Raw genomic sequence first — 13,169 nt, forward strand, 5'->3', positions numbered from 1 at the left:
TCTGAATCAAGAAAGAAAAAAGATTGGGTTCAATATCCCTTTTAAACTTTGCTAGTATAACAGTTTAGTGACTATGGAAGCTATTTTAGCCTCCTATTTTCTTCTTTGGAACAGAGGAGGTGGTGTAGGCCATGTAGTGTGATGTTTTTAAATAAACAGAAAAAATATATAGAAATGCCAGACAAGGAAAGGTATCTTGCATGTAAGGGGAAATTGGCAATTATAGAAAACGAAAGAAATCCGGTGCACTCGGGGGTAAGAAAAATATGCAGAAGATTGCTTTATTAGATAAAATTCAAAATGGAATACACATGAGTGACAAAAAAGTCCAGAAAGAGTGCAATCCTGACGCGTTTTGCGCCGTTACAGGCGCTTAGTCATAGGAAATTGGCAATTATGCATGTTTATAGTTTAAACACTTTATAAATATAGTTGTTTTTGAACAACTATAAATTCCTCTAGAGGAAAGGGAACTTCTACATTTGAGTTACATTTGACCACAGATCAAGATCATAACTAAAAATATAGACCATTGGAGCACTTATTTTTATATTTAAAACATCAAGCCATAATCTGTAATCCAATGATTTTTTAAGTTGCAGTGAAATCTTTAGCTTCAAGGCTATAACATGAGTTGCTTGTAATGAGTGATTCTTTTCAAAAGTCCAATTAAAAAATCTTTTATAACTAAGCAGCCCACTTGTTAAGTCTGAATCAATTCCTTCAACCATTCTGCATTTTCTCAGGAATTAATTAAAAATAGTAGTACTTTACAGTATACAATTGTTGTACTTTGCAATATAAAATAGTAGTACTTTACAGTATAAAATGGTAGTACTTTACAATATAAAATGGTAGTACTTTACAGTATAAAATCGTAGTACTTTACAATATAAAATTGTAGTACTTTACAGTATAAAATTGTAGTACTTTACAATATAAAATGGTAGCACTTTACAGTATAAAATCGTAGTACTTTACAATATAAAATTGTAGTACTTTACAGTATAAAATTGTAGTACTTTAATATATAAAATACTAGTACTTTACGGTATAAAATACTAGTACTTTACGGTATAAAATACTAGTACTTTATGGTATAAAATAGTAGTACTTTATGGTATAAAATAGTAGTACTTTACAGTATAAAATAGTAGTACTTTACAGTATAAAATGGTAGTACTTTACAATATAAAAAGGTAGTACTTTACAGTATAAAATGGTAGTACTTTACAGTATAAAATGGTAGTACTTTATAATATAAAATGGTAGTACTTTACAATATAAAATGGTAGTACTTTACAGTATAAAATGGTAGTACTTTACAATATAAAATAGTAGTACTTTACAGTATAAAATGGTAGTACTTTATAATATAAAATGGTAGTACTTTACAGTATAAAATAGTAGTACTTTACAGTATAAAATGGTAGTACTTTATAATATAAAATGGTAGTACTTTACAGTATAAAATGGTAGTACTTTACAATATAAAATGGTAGTACTTTATAATATAAAATGGTAGTACTTTACAGTATAAAATGGTAGTACTTTACAATATAAAATGGTAGTACTTTACAATATAAAATGGTAGCACTTTACAGTATAAAATGGTAGTACTTTACAATATAAAATGGTAGTACTTTACAATATAAAATGGTAGTACTTTTATATGTCCATCAGCTTCAAATTTACGTTGTATTAAAGCTAATCAATATTCTGAGAAAGTCCAGGTTCTTATTTTTTCAAGCATGTTAGTAGTGTTGGAAAGGGCATTCAGTATACATTTTGGAAAAAATATTACTCTTTGAAAGGAACCAGGTTTCTGAAAATACAAAAACTTTAAAGGGACTCTGGCAGATTAGAAAATCAGATTTTGATGAATCTCTTTGTCTTGAAGATTTTGATTATTATTATTGGTTATTTGTAGCGTGCCAACAGATTCCGCTGCGCTATTTGATTTATTTATTATTTCTCTTTCTCTCAAAATTCCTCTTCTTTTTCTATTTCAACCCTCTTTTATTTCCCCCTTCCCACTCCACAATTTCATTCTCATTTATACTTATAATGCTCATGAACCTCACTCCTAGTTTCACCCTGGTCTGTTATCTTTTTTTCTAACCAAAAGAAGAAAAAGATCCAGAGGGTCTGGTGTTGTATACCCTAGTATATAGTTAAGTACAGTTAGTTTGTATGTTTCTTAGAATTTTCTTTTAAACATATAATATATTATCCACAAAATAAGTCCTAAAAAACAAACCTTTACTGATTCAATGGCTACTTTGCCATTATTTAAAAAGTAACCTGTAAGTCTTTTTTTTACAGACCATGCTGACAGTTATGTTATTTTTTTGTTATTTTGTCTGAGACCATGTGATCTTCTGCATTCATTGTATTTTCTAATTACTCAGCTCTCAAGACATTAATTCAAGTGTGATCTGCTTCCCAAACAAATAATACAAAGAATTAGACATTTCTTCTCCCCTTCTAAATCCTACACATTCTGTTGCCAGGTGAGATTTTCTAGGAATTAAAGATCTGCCCAGGAGCTAGGCCAAGTATTTGGAGGTTTTCCAAAGAGTTAGTGCTTTTGTTGTGGTAAACTTGGATAATCTAGGTGCAGTATTGAGGTGATTTGTATAACTCAGACAAGAGAGATGGTAAAATTTCTCAGCACGAAATACAGAACAGAAAGTTGTAATGAGTCCTTAGAGGCTCATGTATTTAACTAGACATGAATGCAAAACACGTAGCTTGTTGGTTCTGTAGAATTAAGGTCTGGAAATTGGCTCTGTCATTTTTTAAAACTTGTTTGATAAGTAAAGCAAGAGAGGATTTAAAAATACTAGGATAAGATGTTACCATTGTCACTAATACTATAATTGTTGTATTTTCCAGGTGACCTTGGTACAGAGGCAGCTACAGGCAAAGTCATCCAAGATACTTTAATGTACAGTGGGTAAGTATTAATATGATTAGTAAGACAATAAAAAGGCCTTATAAGTGCTGTGATCATGTGTGTCTGTCTGCATGGCAGGTGCAAGTTCATTTCTTTGTAGTAATCAGAATTCATAAAAATGCTATGACTCTAGGGGAGTATTATGTTTGCAGGCCAGGGCCTGTCAGGCCATACAAGTGCCTAGATATCCAGCAGCTACACATCTACAAATAGTTTATTATATCATCAATAGTTTTCTTGGGAAAACTTTGTCTTTGCAAAAATATGATGCCCTTAAGATGTTTATTGATATGTCATAGCAAAGCAAGCCCTCTTGCCCACTGCTGACCTGAGTGCAGGGAATCTATATTCATTATCTTATTTCTCCGTGTTCCATTGCAGGTGTTCTTTTTTTTATTCATATTGTTCTGGTCAGATGGAGAACAGTCGTTTCTGATTGCAGCATTCAGTGACAAGTCACTTTGACTACATATGTGTAATTAACCCCTTCTCTGAGCCATCGCAGAGTTTCCCACTCTGGTGCTAACGACGGCTCAGAGCCGTTGCTAGCACTCTCCCACCTTGAGGGAGATTTGGGGGCTCCAACCCGCTCCTACCCCGGCGATCGGGCCTGCATAGTGACAGGCATCGCCAGGGCTTCACGTTATGTGCGGCGACGTCACTGCGCAACTTTATTTATAAGTATAGGAGCAGGGAGCATGCTGCTTAAAAGCCTGTATCTCAGCCATCTAAGCAGCTACAGACCCCCAAGACCCACCGTTGGAAAGGTAATACCCTAACCTTTCCAACAGTGTAAGTCTTAGGGATCTGAAAAAAAAAAACAAAAAAAAAGTTAAAAACATTTCTTTTAAAAAACCTTACCAGGTGGGAAAGTGCTTAGCACTCAAAGGGTTAAACCAAAATGCTTGCTGAGAACAGTTTATCAAATAAAGTGTTATTTAAAACAGATTAAAGGGACAGTAAAGTAAAAATTTTACTTTCATGATTCAGATAGAGCATGCAATTTTAAACAATTTTCTAATTTACTCCTGTTATCAAATTTGCTTTGTTTTCTTCTTCTTTTTTTATTAAAGAGTTAAACTAGGAATTTTGTAGCTTTGTTATGCAATGTTGCAAAACACTGCTGCCATAGAGTACTAAAGACACGTGCACACTCCTGAGCTCTTATGAGCCTACCTAGTTTGATTCTTCAATGAAAGATCCCAAGAGAACAAAGCAAATTTGATAACAGAAGTTAATTGGAAAGTTGTTTAAAAAATGCATTCTCTATCTGAATCATGAAAGTTTAATTTTGACGTTACTGTCCCTTTAATGAAGATAGGACATTTATGGTATTTATTATGTACGGCTCTTTATTATAGTTTTCAAATTCTCTTTTTTATGGGGTATATAAGAGGTCAATAAGAAACTTAAGATTTTTAAAATGTTGTTTATTCCTTCCCTCCCCTCTTTTTCATTTTACAGTTCCCTGCTGACATCTACTGGCCTGGAAAGTCGAGCTCAAACACCCTCCCCTACACCTCCCTACAGCTGCTCCCCCAGCCCATCCCGGTAAGAAAGTATGCAGACACCAGCTAGCTAAGGAATGAATGCTTAGATTAGATTTTAATTGTAGCATGTTAACCCAGAATTAATAATGACAAATTGGCACTACTATCACTGTTCGATTTATATATATATATATACACACACACACACACACACACACATATATATATACTGTATATATACTATATATATATATATATATATATATATATATATATATATATATATATATATATATATATATATATATATATATATATATATATATGTATATATATAAAATGGGGGGAGTACAAGAGGAGTGTCATACAGTGCTAACAAGGGGTAGATCTCTAACCAAGTACAGGTAAACAAACAAAGCAGATATAAAACACAATGTAAAATGAAATAAGCAGATAAACGCATCAATAATACAAGACATAATGTGATGCATAGATACAAGAGTAAGATAAACACTTAATGATTAAAATAAAAGAAAGTGTTAAATGCATCTACAAATAAATACAAAGTGAAATATTATAAAGCCCAACGATATCATAAGTTAGTATCAGCCATAAGTAAAAGTCCAAAGACAAGAAGGAAGGAGATCCTATTGGGGACCAAATCGCACCAGAATCTATGGTAAAAAAATAACCCGGAATCCCAAATTAAGCACTCAGTATACTTACAAAACGTGAACTCAATCATATGAGGTAAGAGTACAGCATCAGAAGGAAAGGGACTTCGGCCCACAGCGGTGTGTAAATATCCTCACAGTCCGTATGGTAGAAACATCCATGATACGTTTCTCAATTTAGAAGCTCCCAATTTATCTCTGTTAGAAAGGTAGCTGTAACACCCACTTCAAGTGGGAAATAGCAGACACACACATACATACAAACACACAGTACAGAAGAAGTATTTAAAATATTAAAATGACCTTTTGTATATCTGTGCTTCACTGTGGCATACTGTATGTCAGTTTGAGTATGTGTAATCTATAAATGGTGCTGTTTGTAGAGACCAGCTCTCACAAGGTTAATTTATCCTCCTGTAGTTTTATTCTATCAATATTCACACTATACAGAATGGGTTAAAATTTTCTTCAAATACATAACCAAACATACCAACGCCCTCTCTGTTCCCAGATGATGCATGCAAGCCCACTCTGTAGCCAGCAGCTGAGCACTTACCTCTCTCCAGCAGTCACAGCTCCCTCTGTCCCTAGAAGCAGACATGCACTCCACTCTGTTCCTCACAGCCATGCACTCCCATCTCTCTCTAGCAGCTACATGTACTTCCTGTGTCTTCGGTAGCCACCTCATATTACTTCTCTCAACAGCCACTGCTTTGCACTCTCTGCATTCTGGGACATGTAGTTCCCAAGCAGCCTATGGAGAAATATAGCAGTAGGGGTCGATTTATCAAAGACTTTGCATGCCTTTCGACCCCCTACTACAGATTCTCACAAGAGAACCTGCACGCTGTATTTAAATTTCCTTCCAAAGACAGGGAGAGTCCACGGCTTCATTCCTTACAGTTGGGAAATACAATACCTGGCCACCAGGAGGAGGCAAAGACACCCCAGCCAAAGGCTTAAATATCCCTCCCACTTCCTCATTACCCCAGTCATTCTTTGCCTTTCGTCACGTTAGGAGGTGGCAGAAAAGTGGCAGAAGATTCGGAGAGTCCTGAAAAAGGGTATCTGCCCTATGAGATAGGACTGGAATTGTAAGTAGTCATGTCAACCTCTCAGTGAGATTATTGATGAAAAATAGTCTGGAGATGCAGGGAAAGTTTTTTTTTCCTGCGAAACCATCCAGACTACTGCTAACAGCTCCTAAGCAATCAGTGTTGACGAGTTTCACTGCTTGCTTTCTCTCACTCAAGTCCATGTCAGGAGCGCTGCTATAAGACTGTCATACTTGAGAGGCTGTGTTCTGTTCCACAGCATGGATCCTGGAGTGTAATTTTTACACGTAAAACGTTATAACAGGGTCACAGTGTGGCTCCTTTATACCTTGATAGGATCCAGGGTTAATATCCTCCTGAAGGGGGTTTATTGAACAGTTGGGGTTAATTAATCAGTGTATTAATTATTTACATGCTGCTTTGTGTGATTTTTTTTTCTTGGGCTGATATACTGTGTGTTTTTGGCTGGAACAAACAAGTTTCACTTAAGTTTCACTTTTGTTTTTGAAAGTGTTGCACAGCTCCTATTACTTGCTGTACTTGTAATAACAGGGGAAATACTGTCTTGCACTCCATGTGACCGGGTGTGGTCTATATTCATTTCCTCCATTCCGGCTGAGACTTGAACCTGAGGAGAGTTTCCTCTGTTAACTGTCTGGGTCTAGGAGTTGTTGAGTGCCCCAGTCATTGGGAGCATAAAGGTGCAGTTTTCTATAATAAAAAACGTTTTTATTTGTGTCCTGTGGGTATAACCTGAGCTATGGAGGACTCTGATAAGTTAGAAGGTACTCCTGTACTAAATCATACCTGTTTATATTGTGAGGAGGCTGTGGGTTTTCCCACCCACTCAATTATGTTCCACATGCCCTAACTCCATTATAAAGTCTAAGAAGGGAGACGAGCCTGCTAAGGCCCTTAGTCCCTCTGAGCCGTCTACCTCTCAGGACTCTGCGTCCCGTGAGATTACTACCCTTGCTACATTATCCACTCCACATGCAGTTCCCCGTAGCACATCTAAGCCTCCATCTGGAGGGGGCCTTCTTCCTGTGGACTTTGCCGCGCAGTTACAAATGGCAGTGTCTGCGGCCATCAGTGCATTACCAAACGCCAGAGAAAGATTAAACATAGCTCTCCTGACCCAGAGTCATCTAAATATTTATCGGATTTAGCTATTATGTCCCAGTTATCCGATGATGAGTTAACCTCTGTAGCTTCAGAGGGTGAATTTTCTGGGTCGGAGTTCTTAGCGTCTAAGCCTCCTGCTGCGGAGGAACCATCCTTTAGATTTAAAATTGAGCACTTGCGTTTTTTATTAAAGGAGGTTCTGTCTACGTTAGAGGTTCCAGAGGCCGCACTGCCTGAAGAACCTATGATACCTAAATTAGACAGAATTTACAAAGACAGGAAAGTTCCTTTGACTTTTCCTGTGCCGGTTAAGATGGCGAACATTATTAACAACGAATGGGAAAGAATTGGTTCTTCCTTTTCCCCCTTGTCTACTTTTTAAAAAGTTATTCCTGGTCCCGGACTCTCAACTGGATTTGTGGGGCTCCATTCCTAAAGTGGATGGTGCTACCTCTATGCTTGCTAAATGTACTACTATACCTCTTGAGGATAGTTCTTGGTTCAGAGAGCCGATGGATAATAAAATGGAAACCTTTCTGAGAAAGATGTTTTCAACATACAGGATTTTTGTTTTAATCCGCGGCTGCAGTTGCCGCGGTTGCCGAACGGCTACCTACTGGTGTGACTCTTTTTGTTGGAACTCATTGAGGTCTCCCCTCGAGGATATTTAAGACAGAATTAAAAGTGAAGGTAAACTTTGATGAATGAAAGCCCAGTTTTTAAATATACTATTAAAAAAGGGGCACTTTCATTCATCATGGTTTACAAAGCAGCCATTTTGTTTAAAAATTTACCTTTCTTCTCTTCACAGCCGGAGCAGCCCAGAGATCCTCTCTTCACACATCAGCAATGACTAATCCGGCTTCCTCAAATCACAGCTTTCCCCCCAGGGGAATCATTGCCTGCGGCCATGCCGTGATTGGAGGGAGCCGGATTAGTCATTACTGACGTGTGAAGAGAGGATCTCCATGCGGGGGAAGCTGCTCCGGCTGTGAAGAGGAGAGAGGTAAGTTTTTAAACAAAACGACTGCTTTCTAAACTTTGATGAATTAAAGTGCCCATGTGTTTAATAGGATTTTTAAAAAACGGCTTTCATTCATCAAAGTTTACCTTCACTTTAAAGCTCTGAGAATTGTTGATTCTTTTATCTGTGATGCGAACATGCAAATTATTCGCCTGAATGCAAAGGCCTCTGGCTTTGCGGTCCTAGCCCACCGGGCGCTCTGGTTAGAAGTTATATCCGCAGACCAAAACTTCAAGTCCAGACTCCTTTTTCTTCCCTTTAAGGGAAAGATTTTATTTGGTCCAGGCCTGTTATCTATGTTATTGTTATCTTGGAAGGTTCTCTTTTTATTGGCTATTGAGCTCTGCTTTGCAATGTGATCCCCCTTATCTGAATTTTCATGCAGATAAGGCAGTTTTACGTACTAAATTAGTTTTTCTTCCTAAGGTTGTGTCAGATCGCAACATCAATCAGGAGATTGTGGTTCCTTCCTTGTGTCCTAATCCTTCTTCATCGAAGGAACGCTTACTTCACAATTTGGATGTGTTTCGCGCCTTGAAGTTCTATCTTCAAGCTACTAAGGAGTTTAGATAATCTTCCTCTTTGTTTGTTGTCTATTCGAGGAAGCATAGGGGGCAGAAAGCTACTTCGACTTCCCTATCTTTTTGGTTAAGGAGTGTCATCCTCTTAGCTTACGAGACAGCGGGACATCGTCTTCCTGAGAGGCTAAAGGCTCATTCTACTAGAGCAGTAGCTTCCTCTTGGGCCTTTAAGAACGAGGCCTCTATGGATCAGATTTGTAAGGTGGCTACCTGGTCCTCCTTAAATAGTTTTTCAAAGTTTTACAAGTTTGATGTTTTTGCTTTGGCTGAAGCAGCTTTCGGGGGAAAAGTTTTGCAGGCTGTGGTGCCCTCAGAATAGGGTCCGCCTCTTCCTTTTTGTTTTCTCCCGTTATTCATTCAGTGTCCTCTGTAGCTTGGGTATAGTTTTCCCAACAGTAAGGAAGGAAGCCGTGGACTCTCCCTATCTTAGGAAGGAAAACATAATTTATACCTACCAGATAAATTCCTTTCCTTCCCGATAGGGAGAGTCCATGGCCCCCGCCCATTTTTTCTTGTCTATGGGTGGTCCCCTATTTATTTTATTCTTCTGGCACCATTTATACCCTAATATTTCTCCTACTTTTCCTTGTTCCCTCGGCAGAATGACTGGGGTAATGAGGAAGTGGGAGGGATATTTAAGTTTTTGGCTGGGGTGTCTTTGCCTCCTCCTGGTGGCCAGGTGTTGTATTTCCCAACAGTAAGGAATGAAGCCATGGACTTTCCCTACACGGAAGGAAAGGAATTTATCTGATAAGCATAAATTATGTTTTTTCACAGCTAGACAGCGCTAGTTCATGTGTGCCATATAGATAATATTGTGCTCACTCCCGTGGAGTTATTTATGATCCTGCACTGACTGGCTAAAATGCAAGTCTGTCAAAAGAACTAAATTAAGGGGGCTGTCTGCAGAGGCTTAGATACAAGGTAATCACAGAGGTAAAAAGTATATTAATATAAGTGTTTGTTATGCAAAACTGGGGAATGGGTAATAAAGGGATTATCTATCTTTTTAAACAATAACAATTCTAGAGTAGACTGTCTTTTTAACATAATCTACTTGACAGAAAGTAATGCCAATGTTCTGATTAGAGGGTGATCACTGCTGAGATTCCTAGCTGAGCAGAACACTATTGTTGACAGTACCTGAAACCAGGGGTAAAACAACCATTGGTGCAGTGGAACCAGTGGTGAAGTGCTCGGGGGGTGGGGGCGGTCGATAGCAGCTATACTATATACATAGGCGTGCGCCTATGTGGTCATTATCTGTGTATAGATACTCATCATCATTATACTGTACTGCATATAAATCGGTGTATAGATACTCAAATCCGTATATAGTGCAGCATGTTCAACAGTGAATTAGTGTATAGACATTCCATCATTATACAGCATAGCATATTCATCACAGTATACATACTCATATTTATACAGAGCAGTGTACTCATCATGGAAACTCACATCATTATACAACATATTGTGTTCACTGCCAGTGTATAGATACTCAGTATCATTATAAAGTGCTCATTATAGAAGGTCCATGTCTGTGGATTCTGCAAGAAGTTTCTGTATTTTGTGCTGGCGTCCAAATAAAATCAATATTCAGAATAATTTGCATTCTTGTTTAGCCGTCCTTGTATTTACTCCTTTGGCAGTTCTTTGTTGTGCACACTTACTAGGGAGACCAAAGAGAATAGAAATTAAACCATACTTACTATAATGTCTATGTCTTAGCTCAGTTCCCTGGGCAGCACTTACCAAGTATTGCTCACTTTTATTTTATACCTAATGCTTTAGGCTTCTATCCATCTCCCTTGCAGCTTTATTGGTGAGTTCATTTTAGGGAACTGAGCAAATATATGAAAATATTATTTTCCATTTTCTCCAAAGAAGTACTTGTGTAAGACAGTATATAGTGCTCTCCAAATTAAATAATACATTTATTGTTCTGCTGTTGCACCAGTGACAACTACAGAATAACCTTAAGGGGACATGAAACCCAAAATGTTTTTCATGATTCAGATAGACCATATCATTTTAAACAACTTTCAAATGTACTTCTATTATCTAATTTGCTTGGTTATCTTGATATCCTTTGTTGAAAGCATACCTAGGTAGGCTCAGGGGATGGGAGCTAGCTGCTGATTGGTGGTTGCACATATCTGCCTCTCGGCAATAGCTTACTAGCTCCAGTAGTGCATTGCTGCTCGTTTAATAAAGGATACAAAAGAGAACAAAGCAAAATTGATAATACAATTTAAAAATGCTCTATTGGAATCATAAAAAAAAGGTTTCATGTCCCTTTTAAACACCATTGAAAAGTATGAATTGCTTTTGTGTCTGTCGCACCCAGAGCTGACACAAGTGTAATGCCTCTTTAACATAATGTGGTTGTGTTGTGATTATAATATCCTATTCTTTTTGTCTCAGGCTTGCTCATCCATCTGGCAGCAGATATGGCCAGTCAGTCCCTATTCCAGTACCAACACAAGTCCAAAATTATAGGCGGATAGAGCAGAATTTGCAGTCGCCCAATCAGTACACACCGCCTAGGTAAGTGACAACTAATGGGAGTCATGAGATCGTTGTCCCCAAGACTAGATTTTTTTTCTTCTTCCTTTTTTTAAGTGTGACAGAACTTGATGGTGTATAAAATATTTACTTTGAAAAATCTTGAAGCTAACTAGAGTTGAGATCACTCTTCTCTGTCCTGGGAAGAGGGACAGTAAACAGTTTAGCTTTTTAACATAATTGTGCAGTAGGATAGTGCACATTAACAATTGTATAGCATAATATCAGTGTTACCTTTGAAAATCGATTTATAAGTTATATTTGTACTAAGCAAAAAGTCCTATGATGTATTCTTCATAGCCCTCCTTCCCAGCTCTGTAGTTTTTTATCCTTAAAAACCATCAAAGGCTTGAAGTTTACAGCCTACCCAACTGCACTGTTAACCTTAATGTAGTGTGCTCCTGCGCTGTATAAAGTGGTCCACTGTTTTATCCAGAGCAGTCGCACTACATTACGGGGAGAGGCGCGATTGGGCTTCTTTCATGATTTAGATAGAGCATGAGATTTTAAACAACTTTCTTATTTACTGCTATTATCAATATTTCTTTGTTCCCCTTGGTCTCTTTTGTTGAAAAGCAGGGATGCTTAGGAGCCGGCCCATTTTTGGCAGCAGTTTTGCGAGAAAACAATTCATTTCCAAGTACACAAGATGCCAGCACTATTTCCTGCCATTTAGTGCTCCAAATGCCTACCTCATGAAGAATATCATGGGAATGAAGCAAATTTGATATTAGAAGTAAATTGGAAACTTTATTTTAAATTGGTCTGCTCTGTCTAAATCGCAAAATAATTTTTTTAGGTGTCATAACCCTTTAAAATCAGCTCCAGCTGTACACATCTGCTGAGCCAATGAAAACCAACAACTAGCACTCAGTAGTGCACTCAGTAGTGCATTGCTGCTCCTGAGCCTACCTCAATATGCTTCTTAACAAAGGATAAAAAGAAAACAAAGCCCGTTTGAAAATAGAAGTAAATTCAGAAGTCGGTTAAATCAACATGCTGTTTCTGAACCATTAAAGTTTAATTTTGACTTGTATGTCCGTTTGGCTTTATTTTTTCTTGCACTGTCTTTCTAAACCTTTTATCTTTTGCTATGGGAAAATATTGTTTGCGTGGCAATTAACCCCTTAAGGATCAGGCATTTCAGACAAAAACTTCCTCAAAAGACAAGAGCATTTTTGGCATCACTACATTTAAACAGAAATAAAGCTTTTTTTCATATTTACCTATAAAAAAAAATAAATGATGATAAATATATTTTAGTAGACAACCCAAAGTATTGATCAAGGCCCATTTTGGTATATTTCATGCCACCATTTCACCGCCAAACTTTTTCATAATTTTTAGGTTTCTCACTGAAATGATTTACAAACAGCTTGCGCAATCATTGCACAAATGGTTGTAAATGCTTCTCTGGGATCCCCTTTGTTCAGAAATAGCAGACATATATGGCTTTGGCATTGCTTTTTGGTAATTTAGAAGGTCGCTAAATGTTGCTGCGCACCGCACTTGTATTATGCCCAGCAGTGATGGGGTTAATTAGGTAGCTTGTAGGGTTAATCTTATCTTTAGTGTAGAGATCAGCCTCCCACCTGACACATGCCACCCCCTGATCCCTCCCTGACCCCTCTCAAACAGCTCTCTTCCCTCCCCCACCCCCCAAAGGTCACCCCCATCTTAATTACTGGCAGAA

The 13,169-nt window shown here is 37.5% G+C and overlaps 1 protein-coding gene across 1 annotated transcript in view; it reads left to right on the forward strand.

Moving 5' to 3' along the window:
- Positions 1 to 13,169, forward strand: part of ULK1 (unc-51 like autophagy activating kinase 1) — a 152,023-nt gene that overhangs the window by 107,262 nt on the left and 31,592 nt on the right. Inside the window, exons 14-16 of the mRNA XM_053701867.1 lie at positions 2,899 to 2,959; positions 4,424 to 4,510; positions 11,336 to 11,458. Of these exons, the coding sequence (XP_053557842.1) occupies positions 2,899 to 2,959; positions 4,424 to 4,510; positions 11,336 to 11,458 (271 nt within the window). The remainder of the gene's footprint in view (positions 1 to 2,898; positions 2,960 to 4,423; positions 4,511 to 11,335; positions 11,459 to 13,169) is intronic.

Source organism: Bombina bombina, chromosome 2 (genome assembly GCF_027579735.1).
Source record: "Bombina bombina isolate aBomBom1 chromosome 2, aBomBom1.pri, whole genome shotgun sequence".
In the NCBI taxonomy this organism is placed as follows: Eukaryota; Metazoa; Chordata; class Amphibia; order Anura; family Bombinatoridae; genus Bombina; species Bombina bombina.